At 40.7% G+C, this 21,842-nt stretch overlaps 3 protein-coding genes across 4 annotated transcripts in view; 2 read left to right on the top strand and 1 right to left on the bottom strand.

The window, feature by feature from the left end:
- ncbp3 (nuclear cap binding subunit 3) overlaps positions 1-9,339 on the bottom strand; it is a 14,750-nt gene extending 5,411 nt beyond the window's left edge. Inside the window, exons 1-9 of the mRNA XM_062959231.1 lie at positions 8,993-9,339; positions 7,292-7,357; positions 7,091-7,196; positions 5,608-5,733; positions 5,357-5,503; positions 2,906-2,982; positions 2,660-2,768; positions 2,116-2,215; positions 1,918-2,027 (exon numbers count right to left, since the gene is read on the bottom strand). Coding sequence (XP_062815301.1) covers positions 1,918-2,027; positions 2,116-2,215; positions 2,660-2,768; positions 2,906-2,982; positions 5,357-5,503; positions 5,608-5,733; positions 7,091-7,196; positions 7,292-7,357; positions 8,993-9,256 — 1,105 coding nt within the window. The 5' untranslated portion in view covers positions 9,257-9,339. The remainder of the gene's footprint in view (positions 1-1,917; positions 2,028-2,115; positions 2,216-2,659; positions 2,769-2,905; positions 2,983-5,356; positions 5,504-5,607; positions 5,734-7,090; positions 7,197-7,291; positions 7,358-8,992) is intronic.
- LOC134293027 (tectonic-like complex member MKS1) overlaps positions 3,440-21,842 on the top strand; it is a 237,211-nt gene continuing 218,808 nt past the window's right edge. Inside the window, exon 1 of the mRNA XM_062959233.1 lies at positions 3,440-4,648. Within this exon, the coding sequence (XP_062815303.1) occupies positions 4,647-4,648 (2 nt within the window). The 5' untranslated portion in view covers positions 3,440-4,646. The remainder of the gene's footprint in view (positions 4,649-21,842) is intronic.
- LOC100552960 (translation initiation factor IF-2) lies at positions 13,196-21,583 on the top strand. Of its 2 annotated transcripts, none has more exons than XM_062959242.1 (5): positions 13,196-13,387; positions 16,484-16,936; positions 17,785-17,905; positions 17,996-18,147; positions 19,459-21,583. In XM_062959242.1, exons 1-5 carry the CDS (start codon positions 13,304-13,306, stop codon positions 19,474-19,476), a joined length of 828 nt encoding a protein of 275 aa, XP_062815312.1. In that variant the 5' UTR covers positions 13,196-13,303; the 3' UTR covers positions 19,477-21,583. The 2 variants fall into 2 exon arrangements, with proteins under 2 accessions (XP_062815312.1, XP_062815311.1); XM_062959241.1 differs by lacking the exon at positions 13,196-13,387 and adding an exon at positions 14,437-14,712.

The following is a 21,842-nucleotide window of genomic DNA, read 5'->3' as shown; positions in this document are numbered from 1 at the left end:
TTAGAGGGAGAGGAATAATAGTTTTTATCCAATTGCTGCCACTTTGAAGGCTAAGCTCCGCCCACTTGGTCTCCTAGCAACCCACTCAGCCCAGGGCACAGGCAGGCTTAGGCCTCACTTAGGCCTCTTCCACACTGCCTATAAAATACAAATTATCTGATTTTAACTGGATTATATGGCAGTGTAAACTCAAGGCCCTTCCACACAACTATATAACCCATTTATAATGGACTTAATGTCTGGGGAAAACCTTTATCCTTTACCTTAACTACCACCAATTCCTCAATACTTTATTTCCCAGACCACCAGACTATGTGGCCGGGCACAGCTAGTAATAATATATTGGTAACAGTACTATAATGTACAATATTATAATAACATAATATTGATATTATAATGCAATACAATATAATAATAACATATTGATAATATTATGTTATACAATATAATAACAATAATAATATAATAATAATATACAATATTATTATAATAGTAACAACAATAATATAATAATACATATAATAATATAATAATATATTATAATATATATAATAACATTAATATATTAATATATAATAATAGTATTATAATGTACAATATTATAATAACATAATATTGATATTATAATGCAATTCAATATAATAACATATTGATAATGTTATAATGTAGTACAATATAACAATAATAATAATATAATAATATACAATATTATAATAGTAACAATAATATAATAATACATATAATACTATAATATTATAATATATATAATAATATTATTACTATATAATAGTATTATAATGTACAATATTATAATAACATAATATTGATATTACAATGCAATACAATATAATAATAACATATTGATAATGTTATAATGTAGTACAATATAATAATAATAATAATATACATTATTATAATAATAACAATAATATAATATTATAATATACAATATTATAATAGTAACAACAATAATATAATAATACATATAATATTATAATATATATTATATTATTATAAAATATAATAATATTAATATATTAATCTATAATAGTATTGTACATTATAATAACATAATATTGATATTATAATGCAATATAATAATAACATATTGATAATGTTATAATGTAGTACAATATAACAATAATAATAATATAATAATATACAATATTATAATAGTAACAATAATATAATAATACATATAATAATATAATATTATAATATATATAATAATATTATTACTATATAATAGTATTATAATGTACAATATTATAATAACATAATATTGATATTACAATGCAATACAATATAATAATAACATATTGATAATGTTATAATGTAGTACAATATAATAATAATAATAATATACATTATTATAATAATAACAATAATATAATATTATAATATACAATATTATAATAGTAACAACAATAATATAATAATACATATAATATTATAATATATATTATATTATTATAAAATATAATAATATTAATATATTAATCTATAATAGTATTGTACATTATAATAACATAATATTGATATTATAATGCAATATAATAATAACATATTGATAATGTTATAATGTAGTACAATATAACAATAATAATAATATAATAATATACAATATTATAATAGTAACAACAATAATATAATAATACATATAATAATATAATAATATATTATAATATATATAATAATATTAATATATTACTATATAATAATAGTATTATAATGTACAATATTATAATAACATAATATTGATATTATAATGCAATACACTATAATAATAACATATTGATAATGTTATAATGTAGTACAATATAACAATAATAATAATATACATAATAATATACATAATAATAATAATAATAATAATAATAATAATAATAATAATAATAATAGTAAGCCAGTGATTACCAGAGCGGTGGTGCTTGTACGGCGCCGCCTGTCCCACGTCTTCGTCCCCCAGCAGCACCCGCTTCTTGACCACGTCCCGGTGCAGCCGGCGCGAGTGGTAACGCCGCTTCCTGCCAAAGGACAGGACAAGGATGATGGGAGTTGTAGTCTTACAGTGCCGAGCTGAATGCCAGGGCCGGGCACGGGCCGCAGACTCACCAGGAGTTGCTGAGGATGCCCTTCATGCCGCCGTAGTTGGGGTTGCCGTACTTCATGTAGTACTGGCTCCGCCGGGCCGCCCCCAGCTCCTTCTTATCGTCTGCGGAAGGAAAACAGGGTCACGAGGGGCCCCCAAAGGACATCCAGCCCAGACCCCTTCTGTGTATTATGTGTGATGTATTTTCGGATGATGCGCACAGATCCCAGTCGGGTGGCCTTTTGCAGTTGGCAGATCGTAATTTTGTCAATGTCTATTGTTTCCAAATGCCGGCTGAGATCTTTTGGCACGGCACCCAGTGTGCCCATCACCACCGGGACCACCTGCACTGGTTTCTGCTAGTCTTTGAAATTATTATTATTATTATTTTTATTATTATTATTATTGTTTGTTAGGAAGGAAGATAGCATTACTTTATTATTATTATTATTATTATTATTATTATTAGACTCCTAGAATCAGAAGGGACCCCAAGTGGCCACCCAGTCCACCCCCCGTTCTACAATTAAATCCGCCCTGGCAGAGGGCCACCCAGCCCCTCCTCACCTCGGGTGGCGAAGCGCATGAAGAGCTTGTTGCCCTTGGCCAGCTTGACCGCCGGCCGGAGGTCGTTGCGCAGGAGGGAGTCCTCTTCCGCTTGGGAGAGAGTGTCCAGCTGCAAAGAGAAGGAGCGAGGCAGAAATCCCTCATCAATAGAAACAATAGATGATGGGAATTACAAAGAGCGGAACCACACGCTCTCCCCGACTGATCCGTGACGATCATGTGAATGGGAAGGCCTCTCGCACTCACCTCCTCGGCCAGGCTGTGGCGGTCATCCTCCACCTCGCCCTCCTCCGCCTCCTCCTCCGAGCTCCCCTCCGCCTTCTCTGCAACAAAGCACAAAGCTTCACATAATAATAATAATAACAATAACAATAATAGATAATATTATCCTCCTGTCTGGGGTTGGACTCGATGACCTCTGGGGGTCCCTTCCAACTCCAGGAGTATACTAATAATACACAGATAAAAATATAACACATAAATAGAATGTAAAAATATGAAAATAATAATACACAAATAAAATCTTAAAATATAAAAAATAAAATATTATAAATAATTATATATATATATATATATATATATATATATATATATATATATATATATATATTACACAGATAAAATTATAAAGATAATAATACACAGGTAAAAATATAAAAGTAATACACAGGTAAAAATATAAAAGTAATACATAGATAAAAATATAAAAAATAAAATTTAAAATATAGTAAACATTTAAAAATATAAAAATAATACACAGATAAAAAATAAAAAATATAAAAAAATAAATATATCTATATATATAAAATGATAAAGTTGTTTGCGCAGTGACTATAACAACAAAACTAAACATCCCAGAAATACGAAATTTGGCAACACAATGCAAAAGGCTTGCCTCCCGGTTACAACAACACAACCACACCACAAAACCACAATCCGGACCCACAAAACTCACAACAACGCATCATGCGATAACAACACAACTAAACGCCCCAGAAATACAAAACTTGCCAACACAATGCAAAAGCCTTGCCTCCCAGTTGTAACAACACAACCACACCACAAAACCACAATCCGGACCCACAAAACTCACAACAACGCATCATGCGATAACAACACAACTAAACGCCCCAGAAATACAAAACTTGGCAACACAATGCAAAAGCCTTGCCTCCCAGTTGTAACAACACAACCACACCACAAAACCACAATCCGGACCCACAAAACTCACAACAACGCATCATGCGATAACAACACAACTAAACGCCCCAGAAATACAAAACTTGGCAACACAATGCAAAAGCCTTGCCTCCCAGTTGTAACAACACAACCACACCACAAAACCACAATCCGGACCCATAAAACTCACAACAACGCATCGTGACTATAACAACACAACTAAACGCCCCAGAAATACGAAACTTGGTGCACAACTAAACGCCCCAGAAATACAAAACTTGACAACACAACACAAAAGCCTTTTCTCCCGGTTGTAACAACACAACTACACCACAAAACCACAATCCGGACCCACAAAACTCACAACAACGCATTGTGACTATAACAAATACCAAATTTGACAACACAACTCATCCACCTCCCCAATCCCTACATTCACACTTGGCCTCCAAAAAAACAATTACAAGAATAACAATAACAACAACAACAATAAGAATCAACACCATCACAGGCAAGAAACAGCCAGGCACTGAGGCTGAGAAGCCAGTCAGTGCTACACTGGGCCTCCAAAAAACAATACAGTAGCATCTAACTTATCCAACCTTCATAATCACTACAACAACAATAATAATAAACACCTACACAGGCAAAACAAAAAAAGGACTATTGTACCACAATAAAAATATAAACCGCACTCAGCAGAATCAGACATTACAACTAACAACAAACCAAAGACAACAGGGATCTCAAGCAATTATCAATCAACACAAAAATTGAAGAAGGTAACAGACTTGAAATACTACTACTAATGTGAGTATAAAGAAGGTCACAGCATAAATACAACCTAATGTAGACTGACCAACACCACCAGACTAAGCCACAGCAACGCGTGGCTGGGCACAGCTAGTAAAATATATAAAAATAACACAGATAAAAATATAAAAATATTACACAGATAAAATATAATATAAAATATAAAATATTATAAATATTACATATATATATACATAATATATATATAATACACAGATAAAATTATAAATAATACACAGGTAAAATATAAAAATAATACAGATAAAAATATAAAAATATATAAATAAAAAATATAAAAAAATAAAAAATAAAAAATAAAATTTATAAAAATAATACACAGATAAAAATATAAAAATATAAATATAAAATATAAAAATATTTTAAAATATAAAAATATTACACAGATAAAATATAATATAAAATATAAAAAATAAAATATTAAAATATTATAAATATTATATATATATTACACAGATAAAATTATAAAGATAATAATACACAGGTAAAAATATAAAAAATAAAAAATTAAAATATAATATTAAAAAATATAAAAATAATACATAGAAAAAAATATATAAAAATATAAAATATATAAATATAAAATATATAAAATAATACACAGATAAAAAATATAAATATATTTAAAAATATAAAAATATTACACAGATAAAAATATTATAAAAATATTATTCCGCAAGGGGCTACCTTTCCTGACCCTCCGGCCACTCTCCTGGGGCTTCGCTGCCACAGCCGCCGCCGCCGCCTCCTCCTCCTCCTCCTCCTCCTCGGGCATGGCGCTCATGTTGATCAAGGCCCGCGTGGCGGTCACTTCGTCCAGCCAGACCACGTTGCCTGCAGGAAAGGCAGGGCCGGCCGTGAAGAGCCAGCCCGCTGGTCCAGCCTGGCCGCAGCCCCCCCCCCTTCCTTCCTTCCTTCCTTTATAGACGGTCACTTACAGGAGGCGTCGTCCAGCCACTCGATGTGGGCCGGCGGATACTCCTTAAAGTAGCCAAAGATGTCCTGCGTGCTCATCTCGTCCACGCCAAAAAGGTAGAGCGTGTCCAGGCGAAGCTTCGGGATGGCTGCAGAGGAAGACAGGCATTTCTGCATGTTATTATTATTATTAGTAGTAGTAGTAGCAGTAGTATAGTTATCATTGAATCCTAGAATTGGAAGGGACCCCCACAGGGCATCCCTGTAGCCGGGAAGTCAAGGCACAACCAAAGCCCTCCCAACAGACGGCCATCCAGACATAGATGGGATAGATAAATACGCTGTACTCTATGATGTATCTATCTATGATAGGTCAATGTAAGCTTACTAGCTGTGCCCGGCCACGTGTTGCTGTGGCAAAGTGGTGGTGGTATTGGTTCAAAATTGTTGTGTAATTTTTATTTGACGTTATTTGTATTTTTTAAATTAATTTTATTGTAAGTTATCTTTTTATTTATTATATTTTATTATTTTCTTGTATTATTTTTAGTTATTTTCTGTTATTATCATATTTTATTGTATTTATTTTTTAGTGTTTTTAATTATTTTTTAGAGGCCTAAGTGAGGCCTAACTCTGCCTGTCCCCTGGGCTGAGTGGGTTGCTAGGAGACCAAGTGGGCGGGGCCTAGCCTTCTAATTAGGACTTTATTTTCCTTTTTCTTGTATCAACCTAGAGGCGTGGGTGATGGGTTGTGTTGTCAAATTTCGAGGTTGGGGGGCCTGTAGTTTTGTTGTTTTGTGCGTCGCCGTGATGCCATCACTCTTTTATATATATAGATATATAGTATTCACCAAAGTACTAATAGGTTTGTTATTATAAAATCTATTTCACATAATGCATTTTAATAGTAATAGGATAATAATAAAATATAATACATTATTTGATGCCATGCATTTTTAAAATAATATATTATTTGATGCAATGTATTAATAATAATATAATACATTACTTGATAGAATGTACTTTTAATAATTGATGCAATGTATTTTTAATAATAATATAAATTGATACAATGCATTTTAATAATATAATATATTATTTGATGCAATGCATTTTAATAATATTATAATATAATGTAATACATTCTTTGATGCAATGCATTTTAATAATAATATTATAATATAATGTAATACATTCTTTGATGCAATGCATTTTAATAATAATATAATATAATGTAGTACATTCTTTGATGCAATGCATTTTAATAATATACTACATTATTTGATGCAATGTATTTTTAATAATAATATAATATAATGTAGTACATTCTTTGATGCAATGGATTTTTAATAATAATATAATATAATGTAATACATTATTTGATGCAATGCATTTTAATAATATACTACATTATTTGATGCAATGTACTTTTAACAGTAATAATAATGCAAATAAATAAATGAATGAAATCTATGGGACGCCATGTATTTTAATGCGGGGCTGACCTTTCTTCATGGTGTCCCGGTCGAGCGCCACGTTCCTTTGGGCCAGGTTGACTTCTGCGCGGAAGTGGAAGCGCTTGGCCCTCTGCTCCTTCTTCTCAATGGCTTCCTGACGCGGAAAAGGAGAAGGAAATGTGACCTATATACTCTATAGGTAACACCAATAATAATAATAATAATAATAATAATAATAATAATAAGGACCTTGGATGTGACGTCGATCCCGGTGATGAAGCTCCCGGCTTTGTTTTCATATCTCCGGCTTGAGTCCTGGAAGGGAAGGAAGGAAGGAAGGCCATCCAAACGGTCCCATTCTGTCACCGACAGCACCACCCGAACCCTCCCGGCAGATGGCCATTCAGCCAAAGACAGAGAGCAATAGGAATGAGACATATATATATAGCAGAATCCTAGTTGGAAGGGACCCCAAAGGCCACCCAGTCCACCCCTTCCCAATAATAATAATAATAATAATAATAAATAATAATAATAGTAATACTGTCATAATCTATATATATAAAAGAGTGATGGCATCACGGCGACAAAACCACAGGCCCCCCAACCTCGAAATTTGACAACACAATCCATCATCCACGCCTCTAGGTTGATACAACAAAAAGAAAAGAAAAACAAAGTCCTAATTAGAGAGAGAGAGGAATAATTGCTTTTATCCAATTGCTGCCAGTTAGAAGGCTAAGCTCCTCCCACTTGGTCTCCTAGCAACCCAATAAAAATAATAAAATACACTAAAAATTAATACAATAAAGTACTATAATAACAGAAAATAACTAAAACTAATACAAGAAAATAATAAAATATAATAAATAAAGATATAACTTACAATAAAATTAATAAAAAATTGCAAATAACGTCAAATAAAAATTACACAACAATTTTTAACAAATACCACCACCACTTTGCCACAGCAACACGTGGCCGGGCACAGCTAGTAATATACTATATTACATAATTGTTGTTGTTATTATTCCACAGTGGGAAGTGACCCCAAGGGCAGGAAGTATACTATACTACATAATAATAATGTCAATAATATACTATATTACATAATAATACTAATAATAATATTGTCACATTAATATACTATATTAATAATAATAATAATGTAGTATATTATTGTGACATTATTATTATTATTATTATGTAATATAGTATATTATTGTGACAATATTATATTATTAAAATGCATTGCATCAAAGAATGTATTACATTATATTATATTATTATTATTCCAGGGAGGGAAGTGACCCCAAGGGCAGGAAGGCACCATGCGATCCCTCCCGGCAGATGGCCATCTAACCAAGAGAGAGTGTGAGAACCTCCTGGAGTGGGAAGGGAACCCCAAAGGCCATCCAGCCCACCCCCTTCCCTCTAATAACAACAATAATAATAATGTCACAATAATATACTATATAATAATAATAACTATTATTATTATTATTATTATTGAGAAGGGGTGGACTGGATGGCCTTTAGGGTCCCTTCCAACTAGGGTTCAACTATGTGTGTGTATATATATATATATATCATTCCTATTGCTCTCTATCTTTGGCTGAAAGGCCATCTGCTGGGAGGGATCATGTGGTGCCTTCCTGCCCTTAGGGACACTTCCCATTTTAAAATAATAATTATCATTATTATTATGTAATATTATTATTATTATTCCAGAGTGGGAAGTGACCCCAAGGGCAGGGCGGCACCATGCGATCCCTCCCGGCAGATGTCCATCTAACCAAGAGAGAGTGCGAGAGCCTCCCGGAGTGGGAAGGGACCCAAAGGCCCTCCAGTCGGGCCCCGTTCTGCTACGAAAGGACACCATGAAAGCCCTCCCGGGAGAGGTCCGCCCGGCCCGCGCGCGCTCTGCACAGGCTCAGAGGCCTTGTTTACCGGCAGGGCCCTCCTCGGCGGCGGCGGCGACAGCGAGGCCCCTCCCGCTCCCGCTCCTGTTCCTTCTTCCGATGGCGGCGGAGGCTTCGGCTCCTCCTCCTCCTCCTCTTCGCTCTCCTTGGGCGGCGGCGCCGGCGCCGGGAGGAGCAGCTCGCCCTCCTCCACCTCCATGGGCTCCGGGTCCGGCAACGAGGGCGACGCCGAGGCCGAGGCCGCCACGGGCGAGGCCTTGAGGGAGACGCGCAGGCCCCGCACCGCCGCCATCGCGCCTCAGGAACAGCACGCCGGAAGCCCCGCCCCGGAAGCCACAGCAGGACTCGCGCTTCGCAGCGCCCTCTGCCGGAGGGGCGGGGCTTCCCACAAAGTGCCTTGAAGGCGCGGCTTGCAAAGACTTTATGCAAATGACATCCGGGGCTCGTTTGGCTCCGCCTCACGCTCGACCAGAGGGGCGGGGCTTAGAAGACGTGGCCTCCACAAGGCGTGAAGCGGAGGGGCGGGGCGTAGAAGGGGGCGTGGCTTCCCACAAGGTGCCTTGGAGGCGCGGCTTGGAAATACTCTATGCAAATGACATCCGGGCCTCGTTTGGCTCCGCCTCACGCTCGACTAGAGGGGCGGGGCTTAGAAAGCGTGCCCTCCACAAGGCGTGAAGCGGAGGGGCGGGGCGTAGAAGGGGGCGTGGCTTCCCACAAGGTGCCTTGGAGGCGCGGCTTGGAAATACTTTATGCAAATGACATCCGGGCCTCGTTTGGCTCCGCCTCACGCTCGACTAGAGGGGCGGGGCTTAGAAAGCGTGCCCTCCACAAGGCGTGAAGCGGAGGGGCGGGGCGTAGAAGGGGGCGTGGCTTCCCACAAGGTGCCTTGGAGGCGCGGCTTGGAAATACTTTATGCAAATAACATCCGGGCCTCGTTTGGCTCCGCCTCACGCTCGACCAGAGGGGCGGGGCGTAAAAGGGGGCGGGGCTTCCCATAATCTGCCTTGGAGGCGCGGCTTGCAATTACTCTATGCAAATGACATCCGGGCCTCGTTTGGCTCCGCCTCACGCCGAGAAGAGGGGCGTGGCGTAGAAGGGGGCGGGGCTTCCCATAATATGCCTTGGAGGCGCGGCTTGCAATTACTCTATGCAAATGACATCCGGGCCTCGTTTGGCTCCGCCTCACGCTCGACCAGAGGGGCGTGGCGTAGAAGGGGGCGGGGCTTCCCACAAAGTGCCTTGAAGGCGCGGCTTGCAATTACTCTATGCAAATGACATCCGGGCCTCGTTTGGCTCCGCCTCACGCTCGACCAGAGGGGCGGGGCGCAGAAGGCGTGGCCTCCACAAGGCGTGAAGCAGAGGGGCGGGGCTTCCAGTGCCAATTGGGGGCGTGGCTTCCACAGGCGGCATGAAAGTCAACCCCGCCCGTCAACAAAGCCGGCTGCCATGGCAACGGGGAGGGGAGGGCGGGGCTTGGCTGCTCGAGGCCGGGCTGGCGCTGTCCATCAAAGGTGTGAGTTTTGTTGAATGAACCCATTTAATTCAATAATATTGCAACAATAATAAATAAAATTTACTTGATGAATAATAACAAAATAGATAGTAAAAATAAGATACAATAATAAAATATAATATGAATATAAATAAATAAAATGTAATAGTGATAGTTGAAAGTTAAGTTAAAATATGATAAATAAAAAATAGTAAATAATAATAAAATAGAATGCAGTGCTCTTGTTCAATCAAATTGTAAGAAATAATCATAAAGTATAAACATTATTTAATTAATTAATAAATAATGAAATCGAATAAATGCAATGCTCCTCTTTGATAAAATATTAAGTAACAAATACTCATAAAATAATAATAAAATATAATAATAATATATATTAAATTAAAATATAATAAATGACAATATAAAATAAATAATATAAATATATAAGGTATAAGATAATAAACAAATAAATATAAGTAAATATTATACACAAATCGTATATATTAATAAATATGCTCCTGTTCAATCAAATAGTAATGAACGAATACATAAAATATAATTATTATAATAATAAATAAAATAATAATATAAAATATAAAAATAATATTAAAATATTATAAATAAATAACATAATATAATATATAAAAATAATATAAATATACAAATAGTATAAATATAAATAAATATAACAATTAAATATTATAAATTAATAAACATGCTCAAGATCAATCAAATCGTAACAAAATACAGTAGAGTCTCACTTATCCAAGCTAAACGGGCCAGAAGAAGCTTGGATAAGTGAATATCTTGGATAATAAGGAGGGATTAAGGAAAAGCCTATTAAACATCAAATTAGGTTATGATTTTACAAATTAAGCACCAAAACATCATGTTATACAATGAATTTTACAGAAAAAGTTGGATAATCCAGAACGTTGCATAAGTGAGTGTTGGATAAGTGAGACTCTACTGTTGTTCAATACGCAGTAATGCTATGTAGTAATTACTTTATTTACGAATTTAGCACCAAACTATCACGATGTATTGAAAACACGGACTACAAAAATGCGTTGGATAATCCAGAACGTTGGATAAGTGAGACTCTACTGTAACATTTAATAATTAGCAATAAAATATAATAAGTAGTATATAATATATATACAATGTTCCTCTTCAATAAAATAATAAAATATAATAATAATAGTAATAATAATAATAATTTTCTTATGACACAGCAAACAAGATAGATCTGCTGGATTTCATATCACAAAATCCCAATTCGAACACTTCCCAAGTGTCTAGGACTGTGTGATGTATTTTCGGATTGAGATTCCAGTCGGGTGGCCTTTTGCAGTTGGCAGATCATGATTTTGTCAATGTCTATTGTTTCCAAATGCCGGCTGAGATCTTTCGACACGGCACCTGTACTGGTTTCTGCCAGAGTCTTTGAAGTTCAATCTTGAGGTCCTGAAAGCGGCTGAGTTTTTCCTGTTGTTTTTCATCTATGCGACTGTCACCTGGGATGGCGACATCAATGATCCAAACCTTGTTCTTTTCCACAACTGTGATGTCTGGTGTGTTGTGTTCCAGAACTTTGTCAGTCTGGATTTGGAAGTCCCACAGTCTCTTTGCGTGCTCATTTTCCAAGACTTTTGCAGGTTTGTGATCCCACCAGTTCTTGGCTGCTGGGAGGTGGTACTTGAGGCATAAGTTCCAATGAATCATTTGGACCACATAGTTGTGCCTCTGTTTGTAGTCTGTCTGTCTGAGATTTTCTTACAGCAGCTGAGGATATGATCCATGGTTTCGTCGGTTTCCTTGCACAGCCTGCATTTTGGGTCATCAGCTGATTTTTCGATCTTGGCCTGAATTGCCTTTGTCCTGATGTCTTGCTCCTGGGCTGCAAGGATCAGGCCTTCTGTCTCCTTCTTCAGGGTCCCATTCGTGAGCCAGAGCCAGGTCTTCTCCTTGTCAGCTTTTCCTTCAGTTTTGTTAAGGAACTTTCCATGCAATGTTTTGTTGTGCCAGCTGTCAGCTCTAGTTTGTAGTGCGGTTTTCTTGTGCTGGTTCTGCTCTAGTTTGTAGTGCGGTTTTCTTGTGCTGGTTCTGCTCTAGTTTGTAGTGCGGTTTTCTTGTACTGGTTCTGCTCTAGTTTGTAGTGCGGTTTTCTTGTACTGGTTCTGCTCTAGTTTGTAGTGCGGTTTTCTTGTACTGTTTTTTTGTCTGCTGTGCTTTGAGGAGTTTCTGATTATTATTATTATTATTATGCACGCATCATCTGAAAATACATCACACAGTCCTAGACACTTGGGAAGTGTTCGACTTGTGATTCTGTGATACGAAATCCAGCATGTCTATCTTGTTTGCTGTGTCAGAATAAAATCATAATAATAATAATAACAACAAGAAATTGGGAGGAAACCCAAAGTTGTCTTCAGAGCTTCGCCTGCTTCTCCTTGGTGTTGTTGTTGTTGATGTTGTTGTTGTTATGTTGCTGCTGCTGCTTCCCGGGGAGCCTCTGCTGCTTATCTTGCCAACCGGGGCCTAAAAATAGCGGCTGCTCTTTGGGGCCGAGAAAGGAAGGAAGGAAGGAAAGAAGGAAGGAATGCCTGCCTGGCGGAGGCCGGGAGGGGAGGCCCATCCATCTCGGTCCCATGACACATGCCAAATGTCAGTTCGGCTTGGGCTTGTTCGGCTCCCTCCTTGGCCAAAGGGCAGCCAAAGGGCCCATCTGCGCTGTCACATCATGATGATTAATGGGCCTGGGCCCCAGATTAGAGAAGGCAGTGACCTTTTCTGGCAGGACTGGACGGCCTTCGGGGTCCCTTCCAGCTCTAGGATTGTATGGTGCTATTATTATTGCGGATGAGCTCCCTCTCTCAGCTCCAGCTCCATGTGGGGACAGGAGAGAAGCCTCCCACAAGGATGGTAAAACATCAAAACATCCGGGCAATGTCCCCTGGGCAACGTCCTTGCAGACGGCCAATTCTCTCACTCCAGAAGCAACTCAAATTGCTCCTGACACGGAAAATAAAATAAAAAAAATAATGATAATAATAATAATAATAAAACTTTATTTATATCCCGCCACCATCTCCCCGTGGGGAGATTATTATTATTATTATTATTATTATTATTATTATTATTATTATTATTATTAGCTGTGCCCGGCCACGCGTTGCTGTGGCGAAGCATGGTGTTATGGGAAATAAAGTATAGAGGAATTGGTGGTAGTTAAGGTAAAGGGTCCCCTGGGCTGAGTGGGTTGCTAGGAGACCAAGTGGGCGGAGCTTAGCCTTTTAACTGGCAGCAATTGGATAAAAACAAACATTCCTCTCCCTCTAATTAGGACTTTATTTTTCTTTTCTTTTTGTTGTATCAACCTAGAGGCATGGATGAGGGGTTGTGCTGTCAATTTTTGAGGTTGTGGGGTGTTTACTTTTGTTGTTTTGCCCGCTGCCGTGATGCCATCACTCTTTTATATATATATAGATTATTATTATTATTATTATTATTATTATTATTATTATTATTATTCAGAGACTGGGTGGCCCTCTGCCGGGAGGGATCGAATGGTGCCTTGAATGGCAAGAGAAGGGGGCTGGGCTGAGTGGCCTTTGGGGTGCCCCTCCCACTCTAGACTTACAATAACAATAATAATACATATTATTATAATAATACTATAACAATAACAAAATATAACAATATAATAATAATAATAATAATAATAACAATAATAATATATGGCAGTCTGGCTGGCCCTCTGCTGGGAGGGATCGAATGGTGCCTTTATAGTTGGGCTGGGTGGCCACTCTAGGACTCATAATAACAATATAATAATATTGCTAATAATATTATTAATAGTAATAATATAAAACTACAGTAGTAACAAGGCGGTCTGTCTGGCCCTCTGCCGGGAGGGGTCGGGTGGTGCCCTCCCTGCTTGGCCAATGGGCGTCCCCCGTCGGAGGCCCCGCCCCCTCCACGAAGGATCCCCTCCGCGGGCGGGGGCGAGGGGGCGGCAGAGCGCGGCCATGGCGAGCGAGGCGGAGACCGTGGCGTCCGCGGTGGCGGCGCTGCGGGCGGAGGTGGGGGCGCTGCGGGGGGCGCTGGAGGCGCGCGTGGGGGAGGCGCTCCGCCTGGCCGCCCCGCTGGCCCCCGCCCTCCAGGAGGCCCGCGCCGAGACCCGCGCCCTCCGCGCATGCGTCGACGCCCTCGCCCGGCAGGTGGCCGCCCTCGCCCACCAGCAGCAGGTGAGGGGCGGGGCCATGCAGATTAGCTAGCTGTCTCTGGCCGGGGAGGGGCGGGGTTCTGGAGGGGGCGTGGCCATGCATATTGGTGACTTATCCAGCCGGGAGGGGGCGCGGCTATGCAGATTAGTTATCTCTCTTTGGCCGGGGAGTGGCGGGGTTCTGGAGGGGGCGTGGCCATGCACATTGGGGACTGTCTCCAGCCGGGAGGGGGCGTGGCTATGCAGATTAGTTATCTCTCTTTGGCCGGGGAGTGGCGGGGTTCTGGAGGGGGCGTGGCCATGCATATTCGTGACTTATCCAGCCGGGAGGGGGCGTGGCTATGCAGATTAGTTATCTCTCTTTGGCCGGGGAGTGGCGGGGTTCTGGAGGGGGCGTGGCCATGCACATTGGTGACTGTCTCCAGCTGGGAGGGGGCGTGGCTATGCAGATTAGTTATCTGTCTTTGGCCCGGGAGTGGCAGGGTTCTGGAGGGGGCGTGGCTATAGTGACTTCTCCAGCCGGGAGGGGGCGCGGCTATGCAGATTACTGAGTGTCGCCTGGTGGTGGGCGGAGCTATGCAGAGTTGCTGGGGAGGGAGGAGCCAGCCAGGAGAGGCGGGGCCGTGCAAGGGGCGTGGCCATGCATATTAGCGAGTGTCTTTGGCCGCCAGGGGGCGGGGCTTGGGTCATGCAGAATCCTGCATTGGGATTGAGGCCTGCAGGGGGCGTGGCCCCGGAGGGAGGAGCCAAACAGGAGTTGCGTGGCTGTGGAGGGGGCGTGGCTATGCAGATTAGTCATATATTTAGACCGAGAGGCAGAGATCTATTATTATTATCCTAGAATTGGAAGGAGCCTCCAAAGGCCATCCAGTCCAACTCCCAATTGCCATAAAGGACATCATTCGATCCCTCCCAACTGGTGGCCACCTGGTTATAAATGAGACAGCTATCAATATGATTGAGAGAGACAAGTAGGAGAGTTACAGAACCCCAGAGGCCGCCCTGTCCACCCCAAAGGCTCCTTCTGCCATAAAGGACACCACCCGATCCCTCCCAGCAGGTGGCCACCTAGTTATAAATGAGACAGCTATCAATATGATTGAGAGAGACAAGTAGGAGAGTTACAGAACCCTAGAGGCCGCCCTGTCCACCCCAAAGGCTCCTTCTGCCATAAAGGACACCACCCGATCCCTCCCAGCAGGTGGCCACCTAGTTATAAATGAGACAGCTATCAATATGATTGAGAGAGACAAGTAGGAGAGTTACAGAACCCTAGAGGCCGCCCTGTCCACCCCAAAGGCTCCTTCTGCCATAAAGGACACCACCCGATCCCTCCCAGCAGGTGGCCACCTAGTTATAAATGAGACAGCTATCAATATGATTGAGAGAGACAAGTAGGAGAGTTACAGAACCCTAGAGGCCACCCTGTCCACCCCAAAGGCTCCTTCTGCCATAAAGGACACCATTCGATCCCTCCCAGCAGGTGGCCACCTGGTTATAAATGAGACAGCTATCAATATGATTGAGAGAGACAAGTAGGAGAGTTACAGAACCCCAGAGGCCGCCCTGTCCACCCCAAAGGCTCCTTCTGCCATAAAGGACACCACCCGATCCCTCCCAGCAGGTGGCCACCTAGTTATAAATGAGACAGCTATCAATATGATTGAGAGAGACAAGTAGGAGAGTTACAGAACCCTAGAGGCCGCCCTGTCCACCCCAAAGGCTCCTTCTGCCATAAAGGACACCACCCGATCCCTCCCAGCAGGTGGCCACTCTCTCTTTTGCTTGGACAGAGCCTTGAGGACCGGAAGGAGGAGGAAGGAGGAGCTGGGGGGCGTGGTAGCCCCGACCCCCATCACAGGAGGAGGGACAGCGGCAGCAGCCGGACCCCGGGGGTCGAGAACGGGCCCCCCGACGGAGGCCCCCCCGAGCCGGCCCCCCCACGCAGGGCACACCTCCCGGTGACGGCGGTGACCAAGGGGGGGGGCGGGGGCGGCACACGGGCCCCACGGGCAGGAAGGGGGGCCCGGTCCCCTTCTGCCCAGAGAGAGGGCGCCCCCTGCGGAGCCCCCACTGGCCCCTCCCCACGCGGGGGTCAAGCCCCAGGCCGAGCGGCGGAAGGAGCTGGTCCGGTCGCAGACGCTGCCGCGCACGATGGGGGCCCAGGCGAGGAAGGCCCTGCTGGTCCCAGGGGAGGATGGGCACCCCGCCAAGGGAGGAGCTGGAGCCGGAGCCGGAGCAGGGAGGTAGGCCTTTAGTATATTGCCATAATAATAATTATTATTATACTATATTATATGGCTATTATAGCATTACCATCATTGTTTTATATTATTATTATTATTATTATTATTATTATTATTACTATATTTTTATTATTATTATTACTATATTATTATTATATTACTATATTATATTGCTATTATATCATTACCATCATTGTTTTATATTATCATTATTGTCATTATTATTTTACAATGTTATATTGCTATTATATTATTACCATCATCGTATTATATCATCATCATTATTATTACTATGTTATTATTATATTACTATGTCGTATTGCTATTATATCATTAGCATCATTGTATTTTTGTATATTATCATTACTATGGTATTACTAATACAGTACATATTACTATTACTATCTAGTCCAATGTATGAAAAAGGGAAGAAGGTGGAATGAAATTTATGCCACAAAGAATAGAAAGCGGAAGGACATCTTTTCGTGTGTTTGTTTGTTTGTTCTTTTTTCCTTCTCCCTTCTCTTTTTCTTTCTTCCCCTCCCTAACCTCATTTCCTTTACCTCATTACCCCCCCTCATTGCTTTACTTTTAATACATGTGTACGTAAGAAAATTTGAATAAAAATCTAATTAAAAAAAATCGAGGTTGGGGGGGCCTGTAGTTTTGTTGTTTTGTGCGTTGCCGTGATGCCATCACTCTTTTATATATATAGATATAATTATTATTGTACCATATTAGATGCTCGAGTCATGCGGAGAGGCAGGCAATAAATAAGATGATGATGATGATGATGATGATGATGATGATGATGATGATGATGATGATGTATTTTATTTCCTGTCCAGGGTCCGGGGGTCCGGGGGGCGTCCGAAGCTGCAGCGCTCCCAGAGCCTGGGCGTGACGAGCGCCAGCGGCATCAAGCAGATCCTGCTCGAGTGGTGCCGCTCCAAGACCATTGGCTACCAGGTCAGTCGGTCAAGCCCAGTGGGGTCACGCGTGCGCCCCCCCACCCGTGACCCTTGACCCCTTGACCCCTGACCGTGGCCCCTCCCGCAGCACGTGGACCTGCAGAACTTCTCCAGCAGCTGGAGCGACGGGATGGCCTTCTGCGCCCTGGTGCACGCCTTCTTCCCCGAGGCCTTCGACTACCAGGCCCTGCAGCCAGGCACCCCCCGCAAGAACCTCGAGGCCGCCTTCGGCGCCGCAGAGTAATTATTATTATTATTATAATTAATTTTTTTTCGTGAGTTGCTTCTGGAGTGAGAGAATTGGCCGCCTGCAAGGACGTTGCCCGGATGTTTGTGATGTTTTTACCATCCTTGTGGAAGGGAGGCTTCTCTCATGTCCCCGCATGGAGCTGGAGCTGACAGAGGGAGCTCATCCTCGATCTCCCAGGGTGGGATTCGAACCTGGCAGCCTTCAGGACAGCAGCCCAACCTTCAAGTCACGAGGCTTTTATCCCCTAGGCCACCGGAGGCTCCGATAATAATTCATTATTATTCACTCCACCATGTCTCCTGTGTAAATATAATAATGTATAATATTATGCTATACTAATATAATATATTGTATATACATACAATATCTATATATATAAAAGGGTAATGGCATTTCGGCCTAGGATAAAACAACCAAACTACACATCCCAGAAACACTACGCTTGGCAGCACAACCCCTCATCCATGCCTCTTTTTAATTAATTTTATTGTAACTTATCTTTTTTATTTATTATATTTTATTATTTTGTTGTATTATTTTTAGTTATTTTGTTATAGTATTTTCTTGTATTAATTTTTTTAGTGTTTTAAATTATTTTAGTGTTTTTTATTATTTTTTATTGTATTATTTGTATTTATTTTATTTTTATTTATTTTGTCGTATTATTTTTAGTTATTTTGTTATAGTATTTTATTGTATTCATTTTTTTAGTGTTTTAAATTATTTTAGTGGTTTTTTATTATTTTTATTGTATTATTTGTATTTATTTTATTTTATTATTTTGTCATATTATTTTTAGTTATTTTGTTATAGTATTTTAATGTATTAATTTTTTTAGTGTTTTTAATTATTTTTTATTGTATTATTTGTATTTTTTTTATTCTTTTATTAACACTGGGCTGAGTGGGTTGCTAGGAGACCAAGTGGGCGGAGCTTAGCAATTGGATAAAAACAATTATTCCTCTCCCTCTAATTAGGACTTTATTTTTCTTTTCTTTTTGTTGTATCAACCTAGAGGCGTGGATGATGGGTTGTGTTGCCAAATTTCGAGATTGGGGGGACTGTAGTTTTGTTGTTTTGTGCGTTGCCGTGACGCCATTACTCTTTTATATATATAGTTAATAATTAATTAAGTAGCCAGACCCTATCTTTCCTATATATGGTATATATAAATTGTTGTTGTTGTTGTTGTTGTTAAGTAGCCAAGCCCTATCTTTCTCATATATATATATACAAAATAATAATAATAATAATAATAATAATAATAATAATAATAATAATAATAATAATATGTTTTGCAGGAAGCTGGCCGGCTGTGACCGCCTGATCGAGGTGGAGGACATGCTGGCCATGGGGCGCAAGCCGGACCCCATGTGCGTCTTCACCTACGTCCAGTCCCTCTACAACCACTTGCGCCGCTTCGAGTGACCACAACAACCACAAACGGGGCCGGGACCCCCACCTCATTTCGGCCATATCATACTCAATGCCATTGAATAGCCTTGCAGCTTCAAAGCCTGGCTGCTTCGTCCCTAGGGGAGTCCATGGTTGGCCAACTTGAATGCCATTGAATAGCCTTGCAGCCTCAAAGCCTGGCTGCTTCGTACCTAGGGGAGTCCATGGTTGGCCAACTTGAATGCCATTGAATAGCCTTGCAGCCTCAAAGCCTGGCTGCTTCGTCCCTAGGGGAGTCCATGGTTGGCCAACTTGAATGCCATTGAATAGCCTTGCAGCTTCAAAGCCTGGCTGCTTCGTACCTAGGGGAGTTCGTTGTTACCCAACTTGAATGCCATTGAATAGCCTTGCAGCTTCAAAGCCTGGCTGCTTCGTACCTAGGGGAGTCCGTTGTTACCCAACTTGAATGCCATTGAATAGCCTTGCAGCTTCAAAGCCTGGCTGCTTCGGACCTAGGGGAGTCCGTTGTTACCCAACTTGAATGCCATTGAATAGCCTTGCAGCTTCAAAGCCTGGCTGCTTCGTACCTAGGGGAGTCCATGGTTGGCCAACTTGAATGCCATTGAATAGCCTTGCAGCCTCAAAGCCTGGCTGCTTCGTCCCTAGGGGAGTCCATGGTTGGCCAACTTGAATGCCATTGAATAGCCTTGCAGCCTCAAAGCCTGGCTGCTTCGTACCTAGGGGAGTCCATGGTTGGCCAACTTGAATGCCATTGAATAGCCTTGCAGCCTCAAAGCCTGGCTGCTTCGTCCCTAGGGGAGTCCATGGTTGGCCAACTTGAATGCCATTGAATAGCCTTGCAGCTTCAAAGCCTGGCTGCTTCGTACCTAGGGGAGTTCGTTGTTACCCAACTTGAATGCCATTGAATAGCCTTGCAGCTTCAAAGCCTGGCTGCTTCGTACCTAGGGGAGTCCGTTGTTACCCAACTTGAATGCCATTGAATAGCCTTGCAGCTTCAAAGCCTGGCTGCTTCGGACCTAGGGGAGTCCGTTGTTACCCAACTTGAATGCCATTGAATAGCCTTGCAGCTTCAAAGCCTGGCTGCTTCGTACCTAGGGGAGTCCATGGTTGGCCAACTTGAATGCCATTGAATAGCCTTGCAGCCTCAAAGCCTGGCTGCTTCGTACCTAGGGGAGTCCATGGTTGGCCAACTTGAATGCCATTGAATAGCCTTGCAGCCTCAAAGCCTGGCTGCTTCATCCCTAGGGGAGTCCATGGTTGGCCAACTTGAATGCCATTGAATAGCCTTGCAGCCTCAAAGCCTGGCTGCTTCATCCCTAGGGGAGTCCATGGTTGGCCAACTTGAATGCCATTGAATAGCCTTGCAGCCTCAAAGCCTGGCTGCTTCATCCCTAGGGGAGTCCATGGTTGGCCAACTTGAATGCCATTGAATAGCCTTGCAGCTTCAAAGCCTGGCTGCTTCGTACCTAGGGGAATATTTGTAACTTGGGAAGAGCCTGCATATAAATAATAATAATAATAATAATAATAGGATATTATTATTATTATTATTATTATTATTATTATTATTATTATTGTATGACATGGTTGGCCAACTTGAATGCCATTGGATAGCCTTGCAGCTTCAAAGCCTGGCTGCTTCATACCTAGGGGAATATTTGTATCTTGGGAAGAGCCTGCATATTAATAATAATAATAATAATAATAATAATAATAATAATAATAAATATTATTATTATTATTGGATAATATAATATTTGTAATTCGGGGATGGCCTATAAATTATTATAATACATTATTATTATTATTATTATTATTATTATTATTATTATTATTATTATTATTATTATTATTATAGAATAATATAATATTTGTAATTTCAGGGACAGCCTGTATATTATTATAATATATCATTATATATCACAATTATAGTATATTGTTATAATAATAATAATTTATGTGTAACTCGGGGACGGCCTTTACACGGGAAATAAAGTGTCATGCTGTGAAGGAACGGCTTTGTGTCCAATGATTTATCTGCCAGATGAGATTAATCTCCTTGGTAGCAGCAGGAGCTGGATGGCCATCTGTCGGGAGGGTTTATAAGGGTATATACAGCTAGATAGATCGATACATGCATGAGTTTCATGTAATCAGGAGTTTTGGACTTCAACAATAACTCCTAATAGCCTGCTTATTATTATTATCATCATTCCTCCCTTCCTTCCTTCCTTCATTCATTCATTCATTCATTCATGTGGCCGCAGCC

This window comes from Anolis carolinensis, unplaced genomic scaffold (genome assembly GCF_035594765.1).
Source record: "Anolis carolinensis isolate JA03-04 unplaced genomic scaffold, rAnoCar3.1.pri scaffold_7, whole genome shotgun sequence".
Lineage (NCBI taxonomy): Eukaryota > Metazoa > Chordata > Lepidosauria > Squamata > Dactyloidae > Anolis > Anolis carolinensis.
Note: the sequence above shows the minus strand (reverse complement) of the source record. Positions and strands in the feature narration are given on the sequence as shown.

Bases quoted from the DNA above. Each gene is read 5' to 3' on its own strand.
- LOC100552960 (XM_062959241.1), top strand. From the start codon at position 14,494: ATGGCGAGCGAGGCGGAGACCGTGGCGTCCGCGGTGGCGGCGCTGCGG. The intron at 14,713-16,483 runs GTGAGGGGCGGG...TTGCTTGGACAG, and splicing joins CCCTCGCCCACCAGCAGCAG to AGCCTTGAGGACCGGAAGGA. The intron at 17,906-17,995 runs GTCAGTCGGTCA...CCCCTCCCGCAG, and splicing joins CCAAGACCATTGGCTACCAG to CACGTGGACCTGCAGAACTT.